General features: G+C 42.4%; 1 protein-coding gene across 2 annotated transcripts in view; it reads left to right on the forward strand.

The window, feature by feature from the left end:
• The window catches only part of LOC141195600 (cilia- and flagella-associated protein 337-like), a 243,414-nt gene that overhangs the window by 68,886 nt on the left and 151,927 nt on the right, over nucleotides 1-22,601 (forward strand). For both annotated transcript variants that reach the window (XM_073662494.1, XM_073662495.1), the window contains exons 12-14: nucleotides 4,787-4,856; nucleotides 7,262-7,496; nucleotides 9,203-9,308. In XM_073662494.1, the coding sequence (XP_073518595.1) occupies nucleotides 4,787-4,856; nucleotides 7,262-7,496; nucleotides 9,203-9,308 (411 nt within the window). The remainder of the gene's footprint in view (nucleotides 1-4,786; nucleotides 4,857-7,261; nucleotides 7,497-9,202; nucleotides 9,309-22,601) is intronic.

Raw genomic sequence — 22,601 nt, forward strand, 5'->3', positions numbered from 1 at the left:
AAACTGTTGTTTCTATCTCCAAATAGCAAAGCTGTTGCTGATTACAAAATATGGATATTTTTTTCCAATTGACCTCAACATATACAGTATATAAACATTTTGGAGAATTAAAATTTTCTACATCTGTTTAGGTCAAGACGGGTTTCAGCTGTTTTATAAGAGTTGATGGATGAATTCAGGGAGTCCCAGAAGCATTTTTTAACATGACAATGCCAGGCCGCATTTTACTTGTCCTATTGTGAGCAACCTAATCATGCTACCATGTCCTGCAGCATCTTTGCACTTGTCTTCTATCGAGCACATCTTGGGCATCATTGGTCGGCAATTGCAAGGGAGCTGCCAGCAGCAGATCTTGATTTGTGGTCAAATGACATTCAGGGTGGTAGAGCAGTCCTCAGACAACCATTAATAACCTCACTGATAACTTGACTAGGTGTGTAAGGCCATGGCCCCACTATCAGTATTTGACCAATATTCGGTCAGTATTTTTTCTCAGGAGTGGGAGCCAAAACCAGGTGAAGAACAATCAGAGAAAATGTATAAGAGAAACAAGTCACCAATTCTGCATTTATCACCCACTCCTTGTTTTTTGCTCCCACTCCTGAGAAAAAATACTAACCGAACACTGACCAAATACTGATAGTGGGGCCATGGCCTAGCTGTGTGTATTTCAGTGCATGCGTTTGACTCGCCCCCTGGGCCATGGGGCACGCGGATCCGGGCGATAGGGGAACGATGGGGGTAGTAGTAGTGGCGGCCCGGTCCCGCGGCTCAGGGTGGTCAGGCCAATGGTAGTCTGCTACGTGCTTCAGATAATGTCCGACTACGCCACCCGTGGATTGCGGTTATTAGGAACCGCCACTGCATGCAGACCGCTGGGGCTGATGAGGTGTGCAGCTAGGGTAGTGTGACTCCCCACGGGAAGAGTGCGGCCCCAGGGCAGTGTAGTGGATGGTGGGAGTGATGGTGGTGAAGGTCCCAGTACCGGTAGTGCCGGAGGAGCGAAGGAGCACACGGACAACAAGTTACAGTCCAGGGTCTTTACTCACAGTTCGTTTGTCCCGGGTCACTTCCGTCGGCAGTGACCGCCCGAGCCGTGCTGCGTCCACCAGGTGAGGGGCTCGGTCTACTCCCAGGCAGTTCAGAGCATGGCACAGGACCCCCTTTAATCCTTTCTCTGGCCTGCCTCACCAGTGACCCACTTTTGTCCGGCTGCCGCGGACTTGTGCGGTTAAACGTGGGCCCCGTCCTCCGCTGTCCTATGTGGTGCCTTCCTAGCAGGTTTGATGAGGTGTCGCACCAATAGATGATCACGACGACCGGTCTTTGGCTGAGGGTTGTTTCTCTTCCACCAACTTGGGATCCGGTACCCTTAATCTGCCTGACCCTGCACCCTGGATTCTCGTGGGTTCTTAGGGTCCCTTCCACCTTCTTGTTCCGGAGCCCTTCTGATTCTCTGTCTCTCCTTCTCTTTCTCTGTTCCTTTCTGTTCCTTTCTTGTTCCGTTCTCTTGGAGCTGAGATGAGCCAAAATCCCAGCTCCCCTTCACCTCCTCCTCGGCCTCTCACTAGGCCCTTCTGGAGTAGAGCTCCTACAGAGCCTCTACTCCCTGTCTTCTCCTCTGGCTGAACTGACTGAACGAACCTAGATCTAAGATGGTGCCCACCTTTTATACCTCCCTTTGACCATGAGCCCAGGTGACCAGCAACCAATGGGCTCCTTCCTACGCTCAGGAACCAACCCCTATCTGCCCCTACAGCACTGGGTGTTCCACCCCCCTCCCAACTCCAGACAGGGACATAGTCGGTCATGCCTGCACTTCTGTCTAGTGGGAGCACCGTTGAGCTGTCCCTCGGAAATGGGGTGTGTGTGCTGTATGCAGCTAACTGAGCCCTGGTCCATTCTCCATCCTTACCTGGGAGTGGAATATCACACCTCTGGACTGAGGTGCAATACCCCTGTAGCGGCCGAACCCTCGGGGCGCTACACGTTCATACTCAATGCTGAATAAATCATATTTTAAAAATTTCATTCAGATTTTTTCATCATTTGCATATTGTGAAGGATCCACACCTCGCCACCCCTCGTGACGTCATTGTTACGTCAGAAGGATCACGTAATGCTGTCTCCCCACTTTCACCCCCTTGGGGACACATAAGATCAGTTTTACACAGACACCCCCTGTCCACACGGGCCCAGGGAAGCATGGGGAGTGAGGGAGAGTGAGAGGATGTAGCCCACGCAGTCAATGACATGGCGCCACACTCGCCCACAACCCTGACAGGCCCCTTTCACTAGCACCGGTGAAACTGCACCTGGTCAGCCTGGTAGAACTGCCACCAGTTCTTTGTTCAATATGTATAAGGCAGCATGGTGGCTCAGTGGTTAGCACTGTTGCTTTGCAGCATTGGGGTCCTGGGTTCCAATCCCACCAAGGACAACAAGGAGTTTGTATGTTCTCCCTGTGTTTGCGAGGGGATTCTCTGGTTTCCTCCTACATTCCAAACACATACTGACAGGGAGTTTAGATTGTGAGCCCCAATGGGGACAGTGCCCATAATGTCTGTAAAGTGCTGTGGAGCTATATAAGTGCATAAAATAAATAAACACTTTGTAAGGGATCAACTCTCTGTTCTGGTAGATTGGGGTGCACACACAAGGATCAGGTTCTATGGTTCAAAATAAATGAGCAGTTCATTAAATGTCCTTAAACTGTGTAGGTTAATGAAACACCCTTTTCCGACACACAGGGATTACATAAAAATAAATAGTCCCTTTAGAGGTATGGGTTCTCTAGTTCAGGCACACTCACTGCTTGTCAGGATCTGACAGACACCAACAGAAGTTTTTCCACCTCTACTCCCAGACACTGAATGCCTTATATAGCCGGTCCAAATCCTGGAACTGGAGGTACGGAAATGCCCAGTCCTACCCAGCTCTATAGCCATTCCTAAAACCCAGGACCAAAATCCAGGCCCATTAAAAAGCACCACTCTGCACTATTCAAGCTGCCGCCTGCTTCTCTGGGTCACACATCACTGAGGCTTGGCACCTCGGTGACACATACAGTGACCTGTTGCCACCTTGCAATATATACAGTATAATATATGTACACTACCGTTCAAAAGTTTGGGGTCATTTAGAAATGTCATTATTTTTGAAAGAAAAGCACATTTTTTTTCACTGAAGCTAACATTAAATTAATCAGAAATTCACTCTCTACATTGTTAATGTGGTAAATGACTATTCTAGCTGCAAACGTCTTGTTTTTATTGCAATATCATAGGTGTATAGAGGCCCATTTCCAACAACCACCACTAAAGTGTTTTAATAGTACATTGTGCTTGCTAACTGTATAAGAAGGCTAATGGATGTTTAGAAAACCCTAGAAAACCCTTGCACAAGTATGTTAGCCCAGCTGAAAACGGTTTGGCTGATTTGAGAAACTATAAAATTGACCTTCCTTTGAGCTAGTTGAGAATCTGGAGCATTACATTTGTTTGTTCTATAAAACTCTCAAAATGGCCAGAAAAAGAGAACTTTCATGTGAAACTCGACAGTCTATTCTTGTTCTTAGAAATTAAGGCTATTCCATGCGAGAGGTTGCCAAGAAACTGAAGATTTCCTACAACAGTGTGTACTACTCCCTTCAGAGGAGAGCACAAACAGGCTCTAACCAGAGTAGAAAGAGAAGTGGGAGGCCCCGCTGCACAACTGAGCAACAAGACAAGGACATTAGAGTCTCTAGTTTGAGAAATCGATGCCTCACAGCTCCTCAACTGGCAGCTTCAGTAAATAGTACATGCAAAACCCCAGTGTCAATGTCTACAGTGAAGAGGCGACTCCGGGATGCTGGCCTTCAGGGCAAAGTGGCAAAGAAAAGCCATATCTGAGACTGGCTAATAAAAGGAAAAGATTAATATGGGCAAAAGAACACAGACATTGGACAGAGGAAGATTGGAAAAAAGTTTTATGGACAGACGAATCAAAGTTTGAGGTGTTTGGATCACACAGAAGAACATTTGTGAGACGCAGAACAACTGAAAAGATGCTGGAAGAGTACCTGACGCCATCTGTCAAGCATGGTGGAGGTAATGTGATGGTCTGGGGTTGCTTTGGTGCTGGTAAAGTGAGAGATTTGTACAAGGTAAATGGGATTTTGAATAAGGAAGGCTATCACTCCATTTTGCAACGCCATGCCATACCCTGTGGACAGCGCTTGATTGGAGCCAATTTCATCCTACAACAGGACAATGACCCAAATCACACCTCCAAATTATGCATGAACTATTTAGGGAAGAAGCAGGCAGCTGGTATTCTATCTGTAATGGAGTGGCCAGCACAGTCACCAGATCTCAACCCCATTGAGCTGTTGTGGGAGCAGCTTGACCGTATGGTACGCAAAAAGTGCCCATCAAGCCAATCCAACTTGTGGGAGGGGCTTCAGGAAGCATGGGGTGAAATTTCTCAAGATTACTTCAGCAAATTAAAAGCTAGAATGCCAAAGGTCTGCAATGCTGTAATTGCTTCAAAAGGGAGCATTCTTTGACGAAAGCAAAGTTTGAAGGAGAAAATTATTCTTTCTAATAAAAATCATTATTTCTAACCTTGTCAATGTCTGGACTATATTTTCTATTCATTTTGCAACTCATTTGATAAATAAAAGTATGAGTTTTCATGGAAAACCCAAAATTGTCTGGGTGACCCCAAACTTTTGAACGGTAGTGTATATATTTATTATATTTGACTATATTTTATTTTTCAGTGACTATATTTTATTTTTCAGATGAAATATTATGACTCTATTAAAGCTGTTGTTTCTGCATCAAATGATGAATCTACGGCTTTAGTAATCGGTGAGTTGGTAAATGATATATATACTACTGTAGTAATATGGTTAAGAACTACAATGTGTGCACCCATTTTAACAATGGTACATAGGGGCACTGACTACCAGATAACCAGGGAGCAGTATTTTGGACTACATACTATGTTTCTCAGTAACAGTGACCAAACTTTTTTGCAAGGTTTTTTTTTCTGGCAATTTTTTTTTCTCCTGCCAAAATATTGTAGCCAGATGTTATATGTAAGTCAATATGGAAATATTACACGTACTACAAACTGTGCTTTTTGTGACATTTTTGTACACCATTGTTACATTTTTTTATCGTTGCTTTTAAATTAAAATTGTGACATTTTATTGTTGTAAATGTCCAAGTTTTATGCCATTTATTACACCAGTTTTTAGTACCTATGCCAAAATGTAAAAATAGCAATAAAGTGTCATAGTCAACCTTTTGGGGTTAAGTGTGACATATTTATGATTGTATTTCTACATAAAATTGCAAAAAAAAGAATATTCTAGACAAAAAAGGCAAGAAACAAATACATTTATGTTGCAACCTTCTTCACCATACATAACAAATAGCATTTTGCATAAAATTCTACATTAACTTGCAACATTTGACACACTGGTCTCTCAAGTTTCGAGTTATCTAACATTGGAATGTATACTAACATGCTTAAAATGTTGCATTCACGTAATTTGCTCCAAATTTATCATTAAGGTGTAACATTTGATAAATATAGAACCTATGTGTTTTGTGAAGAAAGCCTAAAGATGAAATGGATAACCAGTTATGGGCCTGGTGTTTATTTACAGTACACTTTTTTATAACTCTTGGGTCAATTACGGTATCTAACTTCTTGTTTGCAACCATTATAGCTCTTCAGGTCCTCATAGAATCTCGTCACTTAATAGCAAAATGGGATAGGTCCAACCAATGTTGGCTTTCTCTTATTAATGTTCATATCTTGTAGTAATGTTCCCATCTGGGTGCCCATTTTGTAGTAATGTTCCCATCCTGGTCTCCATATTGCAGCAATATCCCGATCCTGGTCCCCATCTAGTAGTAATGTCCCCGATCCTGATCCCAATCTTGAAGTAATGTCCCCCATCCTGATTCCCATCTTGTAGAACTGTCCCCCATCCTAGTCCAATCTTGTAGTAATGTTCCCCATCCTAGTCCCATCTTGTAGCACTGTCGCCCATCTTGCTCCCCCTCTTGTAGTAATGTCCCCATCTTGTAGTAATCTCTCCATCCTGGATCCATCTTGCAGTAATGCTCCCATCTTTATCCCCATCCAGTAGTAATGTCCCCCATCTCAGTTCCCATCTTGTAGTAATGTAGCCATCCCGGTCCTTATCCTGTAGTAATCTTCCCATCCTGGTTCCATGTTACAGTAATGCTCCCATCCTGGTCCCCATCCAGTAGTAATGTTGCCCATCCCAGTCCCCATTTTGCAGTAATGTAGCCATCCCGGTCCCCATCTTGTAGTAATATCCCCATTCTGGTTCCATCTTGTAGTAATTCCCCCATCCTGGTCCCCATCTAGTAGTAATGTCCCCGATCCTGATCCCCATCTCATAGCAATGTCCCCCATCCTGGTCCCCATCTTATAGCACTGTCCCCCATCCTAGTCTAATCTTGTAATAATATCCTCCATCCTAGTCCCATCTTGTAGTAATGTCCCCCATCCTAGTCCAATCTTGTAGTAATATCCCTCATTCTAATCCCATCTTGTGGTAATGTCCCCCATCCTGCTCCCCATCTTGTAGTAATCTCTCCATCCTGGTTCTATCTTGCAGTAATGCTCCCATCCTTGTCCCCATCCTGTAGTAATGTCCCCCATCCCGATCCCCATCTTGTAGCAATATACACATCCTGGTCCCCATCTTGTAGTAATGTCCCCAATTCTGCCCCTCTTCATATACACATTAATAAAAAGAAAAGGATTCTTCTCACCTGACCTCGCTCCCTCAGCGAACAGCGTCCTCTTCTCCGCGACGGCACACTGACGTCAGCTGTCGGCACACTGACGTCAGCTGTCGGCCTCTGATTGGCTGGTAGCTGGTATTGGTATTGCGATGCAGGTAGTCAGTCTCTGCCCCGCAATACATTTCAATAGAATGTGCATCTTTGGATGCACATTCAGCTGAAAAGAAGCACTGGCGTCGGCGGCCCCAATTGTCTTCTGAGCTCCGGTGCTTGCAGGCCACAGGGTGCAGCCTCAGGGGCCGCGTGTTTGAGACCCCCGCACTAGACCCTCTGTCATAGGATTAAGGTGCCTGGTCCACCACCAGGAGGGAAGACGTTTTTTTCTGTCTAAAGTGCTTCTTCTGCTGTATGTATTTAATGGATCCACATAAACCACCCAGGATCCCTTCATTAATTGTCATCTTACATTTTTTCTTTTATAGGTTGTACAGTTGGGACGACGAATGTAGAGCAGCAGATGAAGGACATAAAAGATCATGTGAAGGGACGACGAGGAGCATTCACACCTGGACCACCACAGAGGAGAGCACGTGGAGACCAAACAGTATTCCGCATCTATAAAGGGGTGAAAACTTTTGCATTCTGCAAGAAGAACAGTCTTGTCGTAACAGGGGGAATGGATCGCATTATTAGACTGTGGAACCTTTATGTGCCTGCGTAAGATGATTTAGGTTATATATGTATTATATAGTGAAAAAAAGTTGCATAATCCTTTAAAATGTTGCACGTTAGTCTCCAACTGCATCAAAATGAAAAATCTGACAAACTTACCCCAACCACAGACTGGGGTGAGATGCGCCAAAAAATGCGACATTTGAAAAACTTGCAGTTAATGAATCTGTCTACTACATTTATATAAGAAAAGTTACTGAGAACAAATAAAAAAAGACATGGGCCCCGATTCATCAAGAGCAGTGATTTTCACGCCGGACTTGATAAGGGGGCATGCTGGAGTCAGATGCTCCTGATTCATTAAGAGGTCTGCACCTCCATATGCCTCAACACAAATCTTACTCCTGTCAGGGACTGGAGTAAGATTTCTAGTGTAAACAAACATCATAGCTTGTCATGAATTAGTTGAGCTGTGGCGTCACGCCCCCACCACACCTCTGTCCATCCCATTTTACCAAAGCTGCGCAAAACTGATGTAAAAGCACCAAAAGCTGCGCAAAAATTTTGAGACTTTTCAAAGTGATTTAGAACTGAATTCTGGCATAATCACTTTGATGTTTCGGCCTTAAGCTCGGATTCATCAGTTGTGGGTTTTAAGTTACATGTCTTTTTTTTATTGTGGTTTTTGTTGCTGTTTTTCGCCCCCAATGATTCAAAATGGCACATGTGGTTCAAGAATTTTGTGCAAAAAAAAAAACGCTTTTTTTTTGTCTTGTCAACTAATATTTTGAAAAATGGTGCAGAAATTTAGACAAAATAGCTGCCTTACTAAAAAATTACTCCAGAGGAGGGCTGCCAAAGTCACAATTGGTGAATTGGTCTAAAACGTGGAAAAGTCGTATTGATGTAAAAATAAAAAAAAAATCTAAACTACATAAGACAACTTTAAAAAAAAAGGTGATGAATTTGTCGCAAATCAAGAAGTCACTAATTGAGAGGTATTCATGGCAAAAAAACTAGCAAAAAGCAATAAGGGTCTTTAAGGGGAAATTATTAAAGCCACTAATGAAGAGCAATTACTTCAGAAAATGGAGAAATACCAAGGAGGTATCAGGTCCTGTATATATATAACAGGATCAGTAGACTTTTACGAGTTCACTGTTGAACACAATTTTACAGTTAAAGCACCACTCCAGCTTTTTTTTTTACACTGCTGGAGTGGTGCTTTAAATGTAAGTTCCCTGCCCCCCATCTGATACTCACCTGTCATCCCCTCCATTCTTTTCCAGTGTCGCTCCCGTCGGTCACCAGCGAAAAGTGACTGCTGGAGCGCGTCGGAGGTCACTTTTCAATACAAGTCTATGAGACCCCCGTTCTGACTCTCATAGACTTGCATTGAAAGCTTGTGACGTAGCTTCTGACATCCGACCAGTCAGAAAGCTACTGTCACAAGATGGCGCCGCAGGACTGGAGTGGCGTTGGTAAAAGGCAGGTGACTTACATTTAAAGCGCCACTCCAGTGCTGAAAAAAAACAACACTGGAGTGGTGCTTTAAAATATTGCATGTATGTATTTTACAGTATAGGCCAGAGCTGCATTCATAATTCTGCTGGTCAATATTTGGAATGAGGAGAAACCCATATGCTATGACGCACAGCTTTCTGGGAGATATTTTTTCCTATATTAATATACTGCAGTGATTGGTATAAAGATGTCATATCACACTAAGTGAACCTCATTGCTGTTCATAGGAGAGCAACAGGCATGCTCCGCGGCCATACAGCCCCCATATTTTTCCTTGAGGTTTCGTCAGAAGATAACAAGATCTTTTCAGTTGCAACAGATTCTACAGTTAAGGTAAGGTCGTGTATATTACAGACATATTAACACCACTAAACATAAGACCAGATTTAAATATTGCCCACCGTGACTCTTTTAAAGAAAAGTGGGGTCTTAGGACCTCCCCTCAGTGAGTCAGATCGAAGAACTGCTGCAAAGACTTTCTCGCTTTCTGGTAGACTCAATAAAACCATGTTTTAGATGGGCACAAATTCAAATTTAATAGTACAGCCATGCTGTTTGTTCAGAAATGGTCACTACATTCACAATGTAAAATCCATTTGCTTATCTCAAAATGTGATTGCTGATTAATTAATTCATACTCACAGAAAAAATACACTTTAAGGCTTTGTACACCATCTTGCATAATTTTACTGTTTGTGCCTAACATGCAAAGTTAAGTATCTTTCTAAATAATCTTTGTCAAGAATTCCAACCCACACTGAGAGACGACACCGGAGAGATCACGCAATATCTCGCCATTGCCGTCACGCCGTCCGTCTTTCGACCGGAGTCGTGAGCACGCGATCCAGACTACTCGCTACGTGGATATCGGCAAGCGAGCAGTGAGCGTATGGCGCCACACCTCGGGGATTCCAAAGCCTGGAATCCGTGTTTAACGCCCTCCGTACGGTCACTGTTAGCTTCACGATAGCCCAATTATTAATATTCGCTGCCACCAACAGCCGAGTTTGAAATATAATACAGGCCTGGCCGGACGCCTCTGTTTTGGTAGCGTATATGGCTGCGGGGAAGGGAACGATTACAGAACAAAAGAAACAGAACTATTACATTTTATGTTTAATCCAAAAGGGAGGCAGTGTTTACGAAAAATATATACATAAGGATGTTACAAAGGAGACATTAAAATACATACGCAGTTACCTAAAATAAACAGGATAAAAGAAGATAACTTACACTGTATGATCATGGAGACGATTCAATATAGGTGGAGGAGGGGCTCCCCAGTTGGATTATGCTGTTATCGAACAGGACCCGTTGCTTATAATTCTTATTCCCCCCTGGCAATGAGTGCTTCTGTACTGTCCATGAGTTCTCTTATACCTAAGGGGAGATCTGGCCACACGCCCCCGTGGTGACATCATGTGGGCCGGTCTCCAGCCTGTACATTTTTTATTAAAAACGCTAACTTCTGCAATAACTCACCGCTCGTTGATCGTAGAAGCTTGCAAACTACGCCATTTTTTCCCTTATGATTTTATCTTTATTTAGAGACCACACATCACATAGCTGCAGTTTGCTATTCTGGTGCTTTTGCGCTACAGCGCCCTGATTTTGCTTACAGCCCTGGAAAACTACCTATACATTCCTGGGCTGATTTGGTCACTAAACATATGGGTCCCGTTACTGTCAGACCTATGGAACTCACAATATTTCATAGTTCATATCGGAGTCAGCGCGTCTGCAAATTTCCCTTTGAGGCTCGGGAAGCAGCTTCAAGTTACACTCAAATTAGTGCAAGACTGCATTTTAATTAACTCCTGCGTCTTTCAGAGACAAGATGCTTGCTTCCTAATGAAGTTATAACACTCCTTGGCTGGCATTGTTTGCATAAGCTATTTCTCAGGCGTTTGTTAATCGGGGCTTTTGTGCTAGGAAAGTGGGACAGCTCGATGCTGACAAGTGGTGATAATTTGTAGTAAGACACTGTATAATTGTCATCTCTGGACAAACACTACAGGAGAGGGCTTGGGAGAAGGGGCTAATATTCTGTTAATATGTCCCTGACATTAATATGTTCCTGACATCTCCCCCTCTTTGACGTGGCGTAAGAGGTGATTTACAGATCGCCCCTTTAAGCCCACCTCCTGGCCCACCCTTTCTGCTGATCCGACAAGTCGCAGATACACTTGCCCACCAACCTGAGGGTCCAGCTTTCCGATCACCCTGACCGCTTTGGGATACATTTTCTCCACACGTCTGACAGGCTATGGGTACCTTCTTCCTATACTCCTGACAGACAGGGGGACACACTTTCCTGTTACCTCACCTGGTTGTGGGGCCTACCTTTTTACCGGTCATCATCTTTACCTTGGGAGCTGGTCTTCGGTGCGGGACCACTTTTCCTATGATCCCCGTGTTCCTCCCCATCCTTCCACATCACCTCAGGAGCCGTGCTAGTCATGGGGCAGCTACCGCTGACCATGTCACTATCTGACACTGGTCATCTGCACGGGACGACCTGCTTCCTGGTGTATGTGCCTGCTCCCCTTGCCCCTAGCAGTTATGCTGGCTCGCTTTAGGGGATCCTCAGCAGCATCACCCCGCGGGGTGAGGTGGCTGAGTTCCCCTTTACCACAACACACACTTTTATTAAACATCACCTTGACATTTTTGACAGCGGCATTACATATACATATCACACTGAGGGATGACACCGGGGAGATCACGCAATATCTCGCCGTTGCCGTCATGCCGTCCGTCTTTTGTCCAGAGTCGCGAGCACGCCATCCAGACTACTCGCTACGTGGATATCGGCAAGCGACCAGTGAGCGTATGGCGCCACACCTCGGGGATTCCAAAGCCTGGAATCCGTGTTTAACGCTCTCCGTACGGTCACTGTCAGCTTCACGATAGCCCAATTATTAATATTCGCTGTCACCACCGGCCAAGTTTGAAATATAATACAGGCCCGGCCGGACGCCTGCGTTTTGGTAGCGTATATGGCTTTGGGGAAGGGAACAATTACAGAACAAAAGAAACAGAGCTATTAAATTTTATGCTTAATCCAAAAGGGAGGCAGTGTTTAGTAAAAAAAAAATACATAAGGATGTTACAAAGGAGACATTAAAATACATACGCAGTTACATAAAATAAACAGGATAAAAGAAGATAACTTACACTATACGATCACGGAGACGATTCAATATAGGTGGAGGAGGGGCTCCCCAGTTGGATTATGCTGTTATCGAACAGGACCCGTTGCTTATAATTCTTATTCCCCCCTGGCAATGAGTGCTTCTGTACTATCCATGAGTTCTCTTATACCTAAGGGGAGATCTGGCCACACGGCCCTGTGGTGACATCATGTGGGCCGGTCTCCAGCCTGTACATTTTTTATTAAAAATGCTAACTTCTGCAATAACTCACCGCTCGTTGATCGCAGAGGCTTGCAAACTATGCCATTTTTTCCCTTATGATTTTATCTTTATTTAGAGACCACACATCACATAGCTGCAGTCTGCTATTCTCGTGTTTTTGCGCTACAGCTCCCTGATTTTGCTTACAGCCCTGGAAAACTACCTATACATTCCTGGATGATTTGGTCACTAAACATATGGGTCCCGTTACTGTCGGACATATGGAACTCACAATATTTCATAGTTCATATCGGAGTCAGCGCGTCTGCCAATTTCCCTTTGAGGCTCGGGAAGCAACTTCAACAGTTACACGCAAATTAGTGCAAGACTGCGTTTTAATTAACTCCTGCGTCTTTCAGAGACAAGATGCTTGCTTCCTAACGAAATTATAACACTCCTTGGCAGGCATTGTTTGCATAAGCTATTTCTCAGGCATTTGTTAATTGGGGCTTTTGTGCTGGGAAAATGTGACAGCTCGGAGCTGACAAGTGGTGATAATTTGTAGTAAGACACTGTATAATTGTCATCTCTGGAGAAACACTACAGGAGAGGACATTGGAGAAGATGCTACTATTCTGTTAATATGTCCCTGACATTAATATGTTCCTGACAATCTTCATCGACAAATGTCTACCATTATGCTACTGCAGAGAGTCAGTAAGTTCTTTATGTAGCTGCCAGAGCTCCTGCTCATGACAACGCTTTACATTCCTCCTCCATTCTCTCAGTGTTAGTGATAGCAGAAGGGGATGTACACATATCAGAGGACACTGAAAAAAGGCTATAGACAAAGAAGAAGGTACATGGAGAGTACAGTAATGAAGCTGTGCTAATACATGAAAGGAGGTAAGGACAGCAGCTCCCTGTAAATAACACAAGGCCCCAGCATGTATTACCAGGAGGGACACTCCCACAAATCTGAAACTTGGATCAGGCCGCAAACTGTATATTGGAGTGAAGGGAGAGTGTAAAATGAATGAAGGAATGATAAATGAAGACTGAATCTTAGATTAAGCTCCCACGATGAGTTTTTGCTGATTTTTTTAATTGTATATTCTGGTGAAAAGAGGGTGGAAAATGAATGAAGGAATGATAAATGAAGACTGAATCTTAGATTAAGCTCCCACAATGAGTTTTTGGTGATTTTTTTTTACGCTGCATATTTTTGCTACGTCTTACAGTTTCAGAAAAGGGGATGGGATTTATAGAATTCTCATGCCCATTGTGTTTTTTAATTATGCAGCGTAAACTGGCCTAGCGGTGCGCGTTTGAGATCCGCAACATGTCAATTTCTCTTGTGGGTGCACTGATTTTTCTGTGCAGATTTCTCCAATAGACTTATGTTAGATGCTGAAAATCCTCAGGTAAAAAGGCATATACAGTGCTGGCCAAAAGTATTGGCACCCCTGCAATTCTGTCAGATAATACTCAGTTTCTTCCTGAAAATCATTGCAATCACAAATTCTCTTCATTTAATTTGCTTGCAAGGAAAAAACACAAAAGAGAATGAAGCAAAAATCAAATCATTGATCATTTCACACAAAATTCCAAAAATGGGCCAGACAAAAGTATTGGCACCCTCAGCCTAATACTTGGTTGCACAACCTTTAGCCAAAATAACTGCGAACAACCGCTTCCGGTAACCATCAATGAGTTTCTTACAATGCTCTGCTGGAATTGTAGACCATTCTTCTTTGGCAAACTGCTCCAGGTCCCTGATATTTGAAGGGTGCCTTCTCCAAACTGCCATTTTGAGATCTCTCCACAGGTGTTCTATGGGATTCAGGTCTGGACTCATTGCTGGCCACCTTAGAAGTCTCCAGTGCTTTCTCTCAAACCATTTTATAGTGCTTTTGGAAGTGTGTTTTGGGTCATTGTCCTGCTGGAAGACCCATGAACTCTGAGGGAGACCCAGCTTTCTCACACTGGGCCCTACATTATGCTGCAAAATTTGTTGGTAGTCTTCAGACTTCATAATGCCATGCACACGGTCAAGCAGTCCAGTGCCTGAGGCAGCAAAGCAACCCCAAAACATCAGGGAACCTCCGCCATGTTTGACTGTAGGGACCGTGTTCTTTTCTTTGAATGCCTCTTTTTTTTTTTCATGTACACTCTATGTTGATGCTTTTTCCCAAAAAGCTCTACTTTTGTCTCATCTGACCAGAGAACATTCTTCCAAAACGTTTTAGGCTTTCTCAGGTAAGTTTTGGCAAACTCCAGCCTGGCTTTTTTATGTCTCGGGGTAAGAAGTGGGGTCTTCCTGGGTATCCTACCATACAGTCCCTTTTCATTCAGACGCCGACGGATAGTACGGGTTGACACTGTTGTACCCTCGGACTGCAGGGCAGCTTGAACTTGTTTGGATGTTAGTCGAGGTTCTTTATCCACCATCCGCACAATCTTGCGTTGAAATCTTTTTTAGGTTTGGTGTGGAATTGTATCCAATTTGGCTTTAGGACAATTCTTTTTGTGTTTTTTTCATTGAAGACAAATTAAATGAAGATAATAATACCAAAGAATTTGTAATTGCAATCATTTTCAGGAAGAAACTGAGTATTATCTGACAGAATTGCAGGGGTGCCAATACTTTTGGCCAGCACTGTAGGGTTTTAGTGCGTTTCCACTGCAGAAACACATTAACGAAAATATGTAATCCATAAATGACTGCATCAATAAAGTTTTTTCAAAGCCAAATACCAGGAAGTATCAGAAAGAAAGTAGCTTTATGTAGAATATTACACATCAAAGAGACAAAGAAAAACACAGCGTAAAAAGCGTCATAAAAACACAAGTAACCTAATTGGTGCAGAAATGCTGCAGAAAATCTGCAACATCAAATACTCACCAAATCCTCAACGTGGGAATGTAACATTAGTGCAATTTTAATAACTTAAAGTAACCCCTAACATGTGTCCATTGCCTTTAAACTTTTTCCATAATAGTAGGTCAGCAGGAAGATCTGTCACAAGTTTGAAATTAGTTAAAGGGGATGGCCCAGACTTTTAATCCTTATGATAATGCATACATATAAGATCAGTGGTGGGTCAACCACACTGATGAGCACAATAAAGAAGTGACAGCCCCCCAAATAATTTATTCTGGGCACTATACCACATATGCTCTGCCCTGTGCTTGGGTAAAAAAAAAAAGAAAAAATAGCTACATCTATTCAGCCATTTTGCTCTACTCATTGGGCTGGATCCTAAGGGGTCAACATATGCTTGTGATCTTTACGATTGCCTTAAATGATTGGAGGTCAAAAGGTATACCTGAGTTTCATGTTTCCTATTGTCACTGGCTGTTGGCTTACTTAAATAGATAAGTCTGTATAGATTATTAGTATACAAAAAGGATATTGGTTCTCAATTAAAAATATGTGCAGAGATTGTAAAGAATGTTTCCAGATATTTTTCCAGTTGTAAAGTAAAGGCTTGCCAGTCATCTTTTACATACACAGTAGCAAAGGAAAAAATGTCTTGCAATGCAAAGATTTACATCTTCTGTAAAACCACAGGATTTCCACTGCGAGATAATTTATGTCATCGTGAAAAAGCCAGATAATATTGCAATTGCAAGACCACTCACAGCCAGTAGAGAGCAGTGTTACACAATTTCCCCAGCTGGATACATAAACGAGAGTCGGATATAGAAGAAATAAGAAATCCTAAAGTGCAAGATCATTTCTACGACAGTTATGTGACTGAGGTTCCAAGAAAATGTTTTAAAAATTGGGGTATATTTATCAAAACTTTCCAATTCATGAACACTGCAAACGTAGACTAGACAGTCATAAAAAAGACCGGATTTATCAAAGTGGATCAAACTGTTTGATAAATCTGTTTAAGGCCTCGTTCAGACGAGTGTATGCAAACGTTTTTGCTCACTTATTGACTTATAATGGGCAAGTCTGATCCGAAATACAGATCCAAGTAGTGCAGGCTGTGATTTTTTACCCGCAGACTATACTATTAGTTGGCTCACTTTGTGCAACAAATGAATGCTATTATTTTGGTGCATCATGTTGCACACATTAAGCCACACCCCTTACTGATAAGCCACGCCCCCTTTCAGCAAGATCATGACCCATAGTCAGACAATACATCATAAATATAGTGCATCTCATGACAGACAGTTTTTTTGGGCACAAATTACTAAATAATTCTGGTGCATTTTGCTAGATATATATGCCCTGGTTTCTTTAGTTTTCTTTAAAAAAACAAGGGAATCTGTCAGCAATTTTTGCAATGGAATCTGAAAAGTACATGATATAGGGACAGAGACTATGATTCTAGGGATGTATCATTTACTGGGCTGCTTGCTGCAGTTTTGATTGAATCCTTGTTTTCTCTGCTGTAGATTTAGCAGTGCTCAGAATGCTGAGCTTTGTATAACCCCGCCCACATCCCTGATTGGCAGCATATTGTGCTCACTGTACATTGTCAGCAAGCTGCCAATCAGTGATGGGGTGGGATTACACAGATAAGCCTGACTGTCTTGCACGTGGCACCTAGTCCTGTAATGATAATCTCCTGCTGATTAAACACTGATTGTATTGTATGTACTACCGCAAGCTGCTGCGCAAGTGACACATCCTGTAATCAGGGTCTCTGCCCCTACATCATGCTGCTCTCAGATTAAATAGCAAAAACAGATTAACAGATTCTCCTTAAACCATATATAAGTCACGGTTCAAACTCGCCAATGAAACGCCAGTGGGTCCATGCTGTGAAAAAAAAACCCCACAGCACAAGGATGCCACGCGTGTGTTATCTGAGTGTAGTCCGTTTCCATTTTTTACTACTGGAGCAAGAGAAGCTTTGACATTTTTTTTTTTGCATATGTCACACTGATGGTAAAAACTGACACGTACAAAAAATGGTTCAAAATTGGATCTTGCACGCTGATGAAAAACATTGGTCTGTTTTTTCGCATATGCAAAAGAAAAACAAGTCTAAATGAGGTTTTAATGATATACTCTAACATAAAATCCAGTCTGTAAGTACCAGGGACTTGAACAGAGATGTATAAATAATTCCTGTCATAGACAGAACATTTGCTTTGGTTATACCCTGGAGATATCGCACAATGTGATCTCAGGTGGAAATGAATGTGACACCCCTCTTCCCCTCCGTGACAGAAGCCTTACAGGCTGATACAGGCGTATTACTATATAATGTGTCATATCACTTCTCTGCTGCTGTCACATGCAGTCCTCACCTACTATACATATTCACTTCTAAAATCCAAGCCAAATAGGTACATACATTCAGGAAAAATTAATTATTTTAGTCTTTTTTTTTAATTAAGTTGGATACAAAACGTACCTAAAACAACAATCAATGTCACCTGACCTAATAGCATATATATATATATATCAGTTTTTCTTTTTTAATAAATTTGCAAAAATTTCTACATTTCTGTTCCTTTTCTGTCAAGATGGGGTGCAGAGTATACTTTAGTGAGAAAAAAATGAACTTTTTAGAATTTACCAAATGGCTGCAATGAAAGAAAGAGTGAAAAATTTAAAGGGGTCTGAATACTTTCCATACCCACTGTACATATATATATACAGTACAGACCAAAAGTTTGGACACCTTCTCATTTAAAGATTTTTCTGTATTTTCATGACTTTGAAAATTGTACATTCACACTAAAGGCATCAAAACTATGAATTAACACATGTGGAATTATATACTTAACAAAAAAGTGTGAAACAACTGAAAATATGTCTTATATTCTAGGTTCTTCAAAGTAGCCACCTTTTGCTTTGATGACTGCTTTGCACATTCTTGGCATTCTCTTGATGAGCTTCAAGAGGTAGTCACCGGAAATGGTCTTCCAACAATCTTGAAGGAGTTCCCAGAGATGCTTAGCACTTGTTGGCCCTTTTGCCTTCACTCTGCGGTCCAGCTCACCCCAAACCATCTCGATTGGGTTCAGGTCTGGTGACTGTGGAGGCCAGGTCATCTGGCGTAGCACCCCATCGCTCTCCCTCATGGTCAAATTGCCCTTACACAGCCTGGAGGTGTGTTTGGGGTTATTGTCTTGTTGAAAAATAAATGATGGTCCAACGAAACGCAAACGGGATGGAATACCATGCCGCTGCAAGATGCTGTGGTAGCCATGCTGGTTCAGTATGCCTTCAATTTTGAATAAATCCCCAACAGTGTCGCCAGCAAAGCACCCCCAGACCATCACACCTCCTCCTCCATGCTTCACGGTGGGAACCAGGCATGTAGAGTCCATCCGTTCACCTTTTCTGCATTGCACAAAGATACGGTGGTTGGAACCAAAGATCTCAAATTTGGACTCATCAGACCAAAGCACAGATTTCCACTGGTCTAATGTCCATTCCTTGTGTTCTTTAGCCCAAACCAGTCTCTTCTGCTTGTTGCCTGTCCTTAGCAGTGGTTTCCCTTCAGCTATTTTACCATGAAGGCCTGCTGCACAAAGTCTCTAAATTGAGCTGCTGTTAACCTGTGATTTCGGAGGCTGGTGACTCGGATAAACTTATCCTCAGAAGCAGAGGTGACTCTTGGTCTTCCTTTCCCGGGGCGGTCCTCATGTGAGCCAGTTTCTTTGTAGCACTTGATGGTTTTTGCAACTGCACTTGGGGACAATTTCAAAGTTTTCGGACTGACTGACCTTCATTTCTTAAAGTAATGATGGCCACTCGTTTTTCTTTACTTAGCTGCTTTTTTCTTGCCATAATACAAATTCTAACAGTCTATTCAGTAGGACTATCAGCTGCGTATCCACCTGACTTCTGCACAACACAACTGATGGTCCCAACCCCATTTATAAGGCAAGAAATCCCACTTATTAAACCTGACAGGGCACACCTGTGAAGTGAAAACCATTTCCGGTGACTACCTCTTGAAGCTCATCAAGAGAATGCCAAGAGTGTGCAAAGCAGTCATCAAAGCAAAAGGTGGCTACTTTGAAGAACCTAGAATATAAGACATATTTTCAGTTGTTTCACACTTTTTTGTTAAGTATATAATTTCACATCTGTTAATTCATAGTTTTAATGACTTCAGTGTGAATGTACAATTTTCAAAGTCATGAAAATACAGAAAAATCTTTAAATGAGAAGGTGTGTCCAAACTTTTGGTCTGTACTGTATATATATATATATATATATATATATATATATATATACATACATATATATATATATCACCAGTAGAATAAGGTTACAGGCCAAATAGAAAGAATATATAAGTTTATTGATACAAATATAATATATAAAATAAATAATATAAGTAATAATGCGCATACAGTAAGGGTACTAGGGACTAGTGATTAGCAAGCGTGCTTTCCACTCGATCGCGCATCGGGGTGCTCGGGTACACATCGAGGATCGCGGATGCGTGAGCGCCTTGCTTGAGTCCCCGCCCCAAAAGTTTTGCAGCTGTTAGACAGCCAATAAACATGCAGTGATTGCTTGCCATACACTTACAATCCCCACATGTTTATTGGCTGTCTATCAGCCGTGAAACATGCAGGGTGGGAACACGAGCACCCGCGATACTCGTACCCAAACACCCTGATGTGCGATCACTCATCACTAGTATGGACATCTGTGCAAAAAAACATGTATTCCCTGAAGTCCCAATATATCATGCACTCTGTAGCAGGCACCAAAATGTAAATAACATCAGGCTGAATGTGAAAAAGTAAATAAAAAATATCACAAAAACAAAAGTACCGGTAATTATAACTATAAAACCACAGTGGGATAAAGTATTGACATAACCATAGCAGAAACTATTCAGCCTAAATGCAAATGCCACCAATGTTTACACATACATAACAGTGCAGAAATGTATACCTGTAGGGGAGAGATCCAGGGACCCACTGTTTCCGACGCGCGTTTCACCAGAAATGCTTCATCCAGGGGTGTATCCAAGTTTAGATGGCAAAAATTAGGAATGATGTTATTATAAACCTTAAGCCACATGCACACATTGAGTGTTTGGTGAATTTTTTACCTTAGTGTTTGTAAGTCAAAACCAGGAGTGGGTGACAAAATGCAGAAGTGGTGACGTATTTTTATTATACTTTTCCTCTGACCCACTCCTGGTTTTAACTTTCAAATACTGAGGTAAAAAACTCACCAAATACTCAATGTGTGAACGTGGCCTTAATTCTAATTTCCTTTGTGATCTTAGGGAGTGGAGGGATAATTGCCACCAGCTCTAGTGGTTTATGGTAGAAGAGGGGTACTCGAGATGCTCGGAGCTCGCCGAGTACTTGCGCGATGCTCGGGCGGGAGCTCGGGTCCCCATCCTGCATGTCTGGCGCTATTTAGAGCACCAATCATGCAGAGATTGTCTGCCACTCACTGTAATGCTGCAGCCATGGTGGTTGTGGCATTACAGTGATTGCCCAAATTGATGGGAACAGTGCTCACAGTGAAACATGAAAAGCCGGCAATTCAACAGCAGCATTCACCGGTACCCGACAATTTAGAACAGAAAGAATAGAGCATCACACATAGATTAGATAGATAGAAACATGTCAGTCACATATATAATAAATAGAGTGACAGTGTTGGTTACTGTACTTGACATTTATTGTTAAAATAAAGGATTTATTAAAAAAAAAATTTGCCGTGGGGTTCCCCATAATTTTAGTCTCTAGCGGAGGTTAAGCAGACGGCTGGGGCAGATGTTTGAAGCCTGGGAAGGGGGTAATACCCACAGAGCTTCCCAGGCTACTAATATCAGCCCCCAGCTGAATACCTAGCCTTTACTAGCTATTAAAATGGGGGACCCAAAAAAAAATGACGATTACGCCGCAGATTCGCGGCCATTGAGGAACATTGAAACACAGCAAACCCCCAGGTATATGTGGATTTGCTGCTTTTCAATTATATTCAATGGCCGCAAATTTGCGGCGTAATCACGGTGCGTGTGGTACCCAGGATGAAGAGGAGACTACAACTCCTCTTCATCCCGGCTACCACACGGTGAAAAAAAGAAATAAAAAAGTTAAAAATAAAAAAAACCTGTATACTCACCTCTCCGGTCTCTCGGCCGCGTCCTCTCTCCTCGACATCCCGCCGTGTACTTGCAGGACCTGCGGTGACGTCATTTAGTCAGCTGATGGTCACGCGACCGCTGACGTCAGCGGTCAGGTGATGGTCACGTGACCATCAACTGACTAAATGACGTTCACTGCAGGTCCTGCCAGTACACCGCGGGACTCCGAGGAGAGAGGATCGCCGCCGGGAGGAGACTGGATAGGTGAGTATACAGGTTTTTTTTATTTTTAACTTTTTAATTGTTTTTCTTTAACTATTGATGCAGCATTTAAAGCATCTAAGTTGGTCACACAATATAAATCCATGCCAGTTGCATGGATTTATATTGTGTGACCAACTTGTCAAGCACTTTTCCAAGTGATGTTCAAAATCGTTTGGAAAAGTGCTTGAAAAAACGCATGCGAAAACGCTGAAAAAACGCTTCTCTCTGGCAGAAAAAACGCATGTAAATCTGCATGCGTTTTTTTTCTGCCAGAGAGAGGCAAAAATGCACTGCATCAAATCTGCTACATGGGCACATAGCCTGACACATTTAGATTTGTCAGGGGCTCGTTCTGAACACTACACCGTTATTTGAACAAGCACATGTCTAGGAAAATGATAGCAGTGATTAGGAGAGCTCCTCTGGAAGTAAGGAAAGATGGGGACTGGAGTGGGATTTTGAAGGGCTGATAAAATCAGCTACTGGCCAGAGGCTGAAAGGTGGGAGGGAAGTGAGCAGCCAACTGCTGTAAAGAAAAAATGTGCTGCAGAGAGGTGACTGGCATGTCAGGAGTTAACTCATTAGATTGGCACACTTGGCTAGGCTTTGGTGGTCAAAGACAAAGTCTCTCAGTAGAAGAACAGCAGCTATCAAAATCAAGTCAACTGCAATTACAAACTTGCTTATTTTCATTCTGTCTAAATAACCAGTTTCAGAACATGAGAATGCCCCATTAATGAGTTCCCTTCAAATAAAATTATTCATCCATTTCCACTTATCAACAGTTTTGACTTGTTGGAGACTATGGATAATGTATATTTATATATTATATTGTATATTATATTGTGTGTATATATAGGGGAAAATGTAGTCCTCTGTCTTCTCAGTATGACTATAAATATATATAATTCACACAGTGGGGAAAAGAAGTATTTGATACACTACTGATTTTGCAAGTT

The sequence above is a fragment of the Phyllobates terribilis genome, unplaced genomic scaffold (assembly GCF_046119375.1).
Source record: "Phyllobates terribilis strain yellow unplaced genomic scaffold, ASM4611937v1 Scaffold_2__4_contigs__length_985480577, whole genome shotgun sequence".
In the NCBI taxonomy this organism is placed as follows: domain Eukaryota; kingdom Metazoa; phylum Chordata; class Amphibia; order Anura; family Dendrobatidae; genus Phyllobates; species Phyllobates terribilis.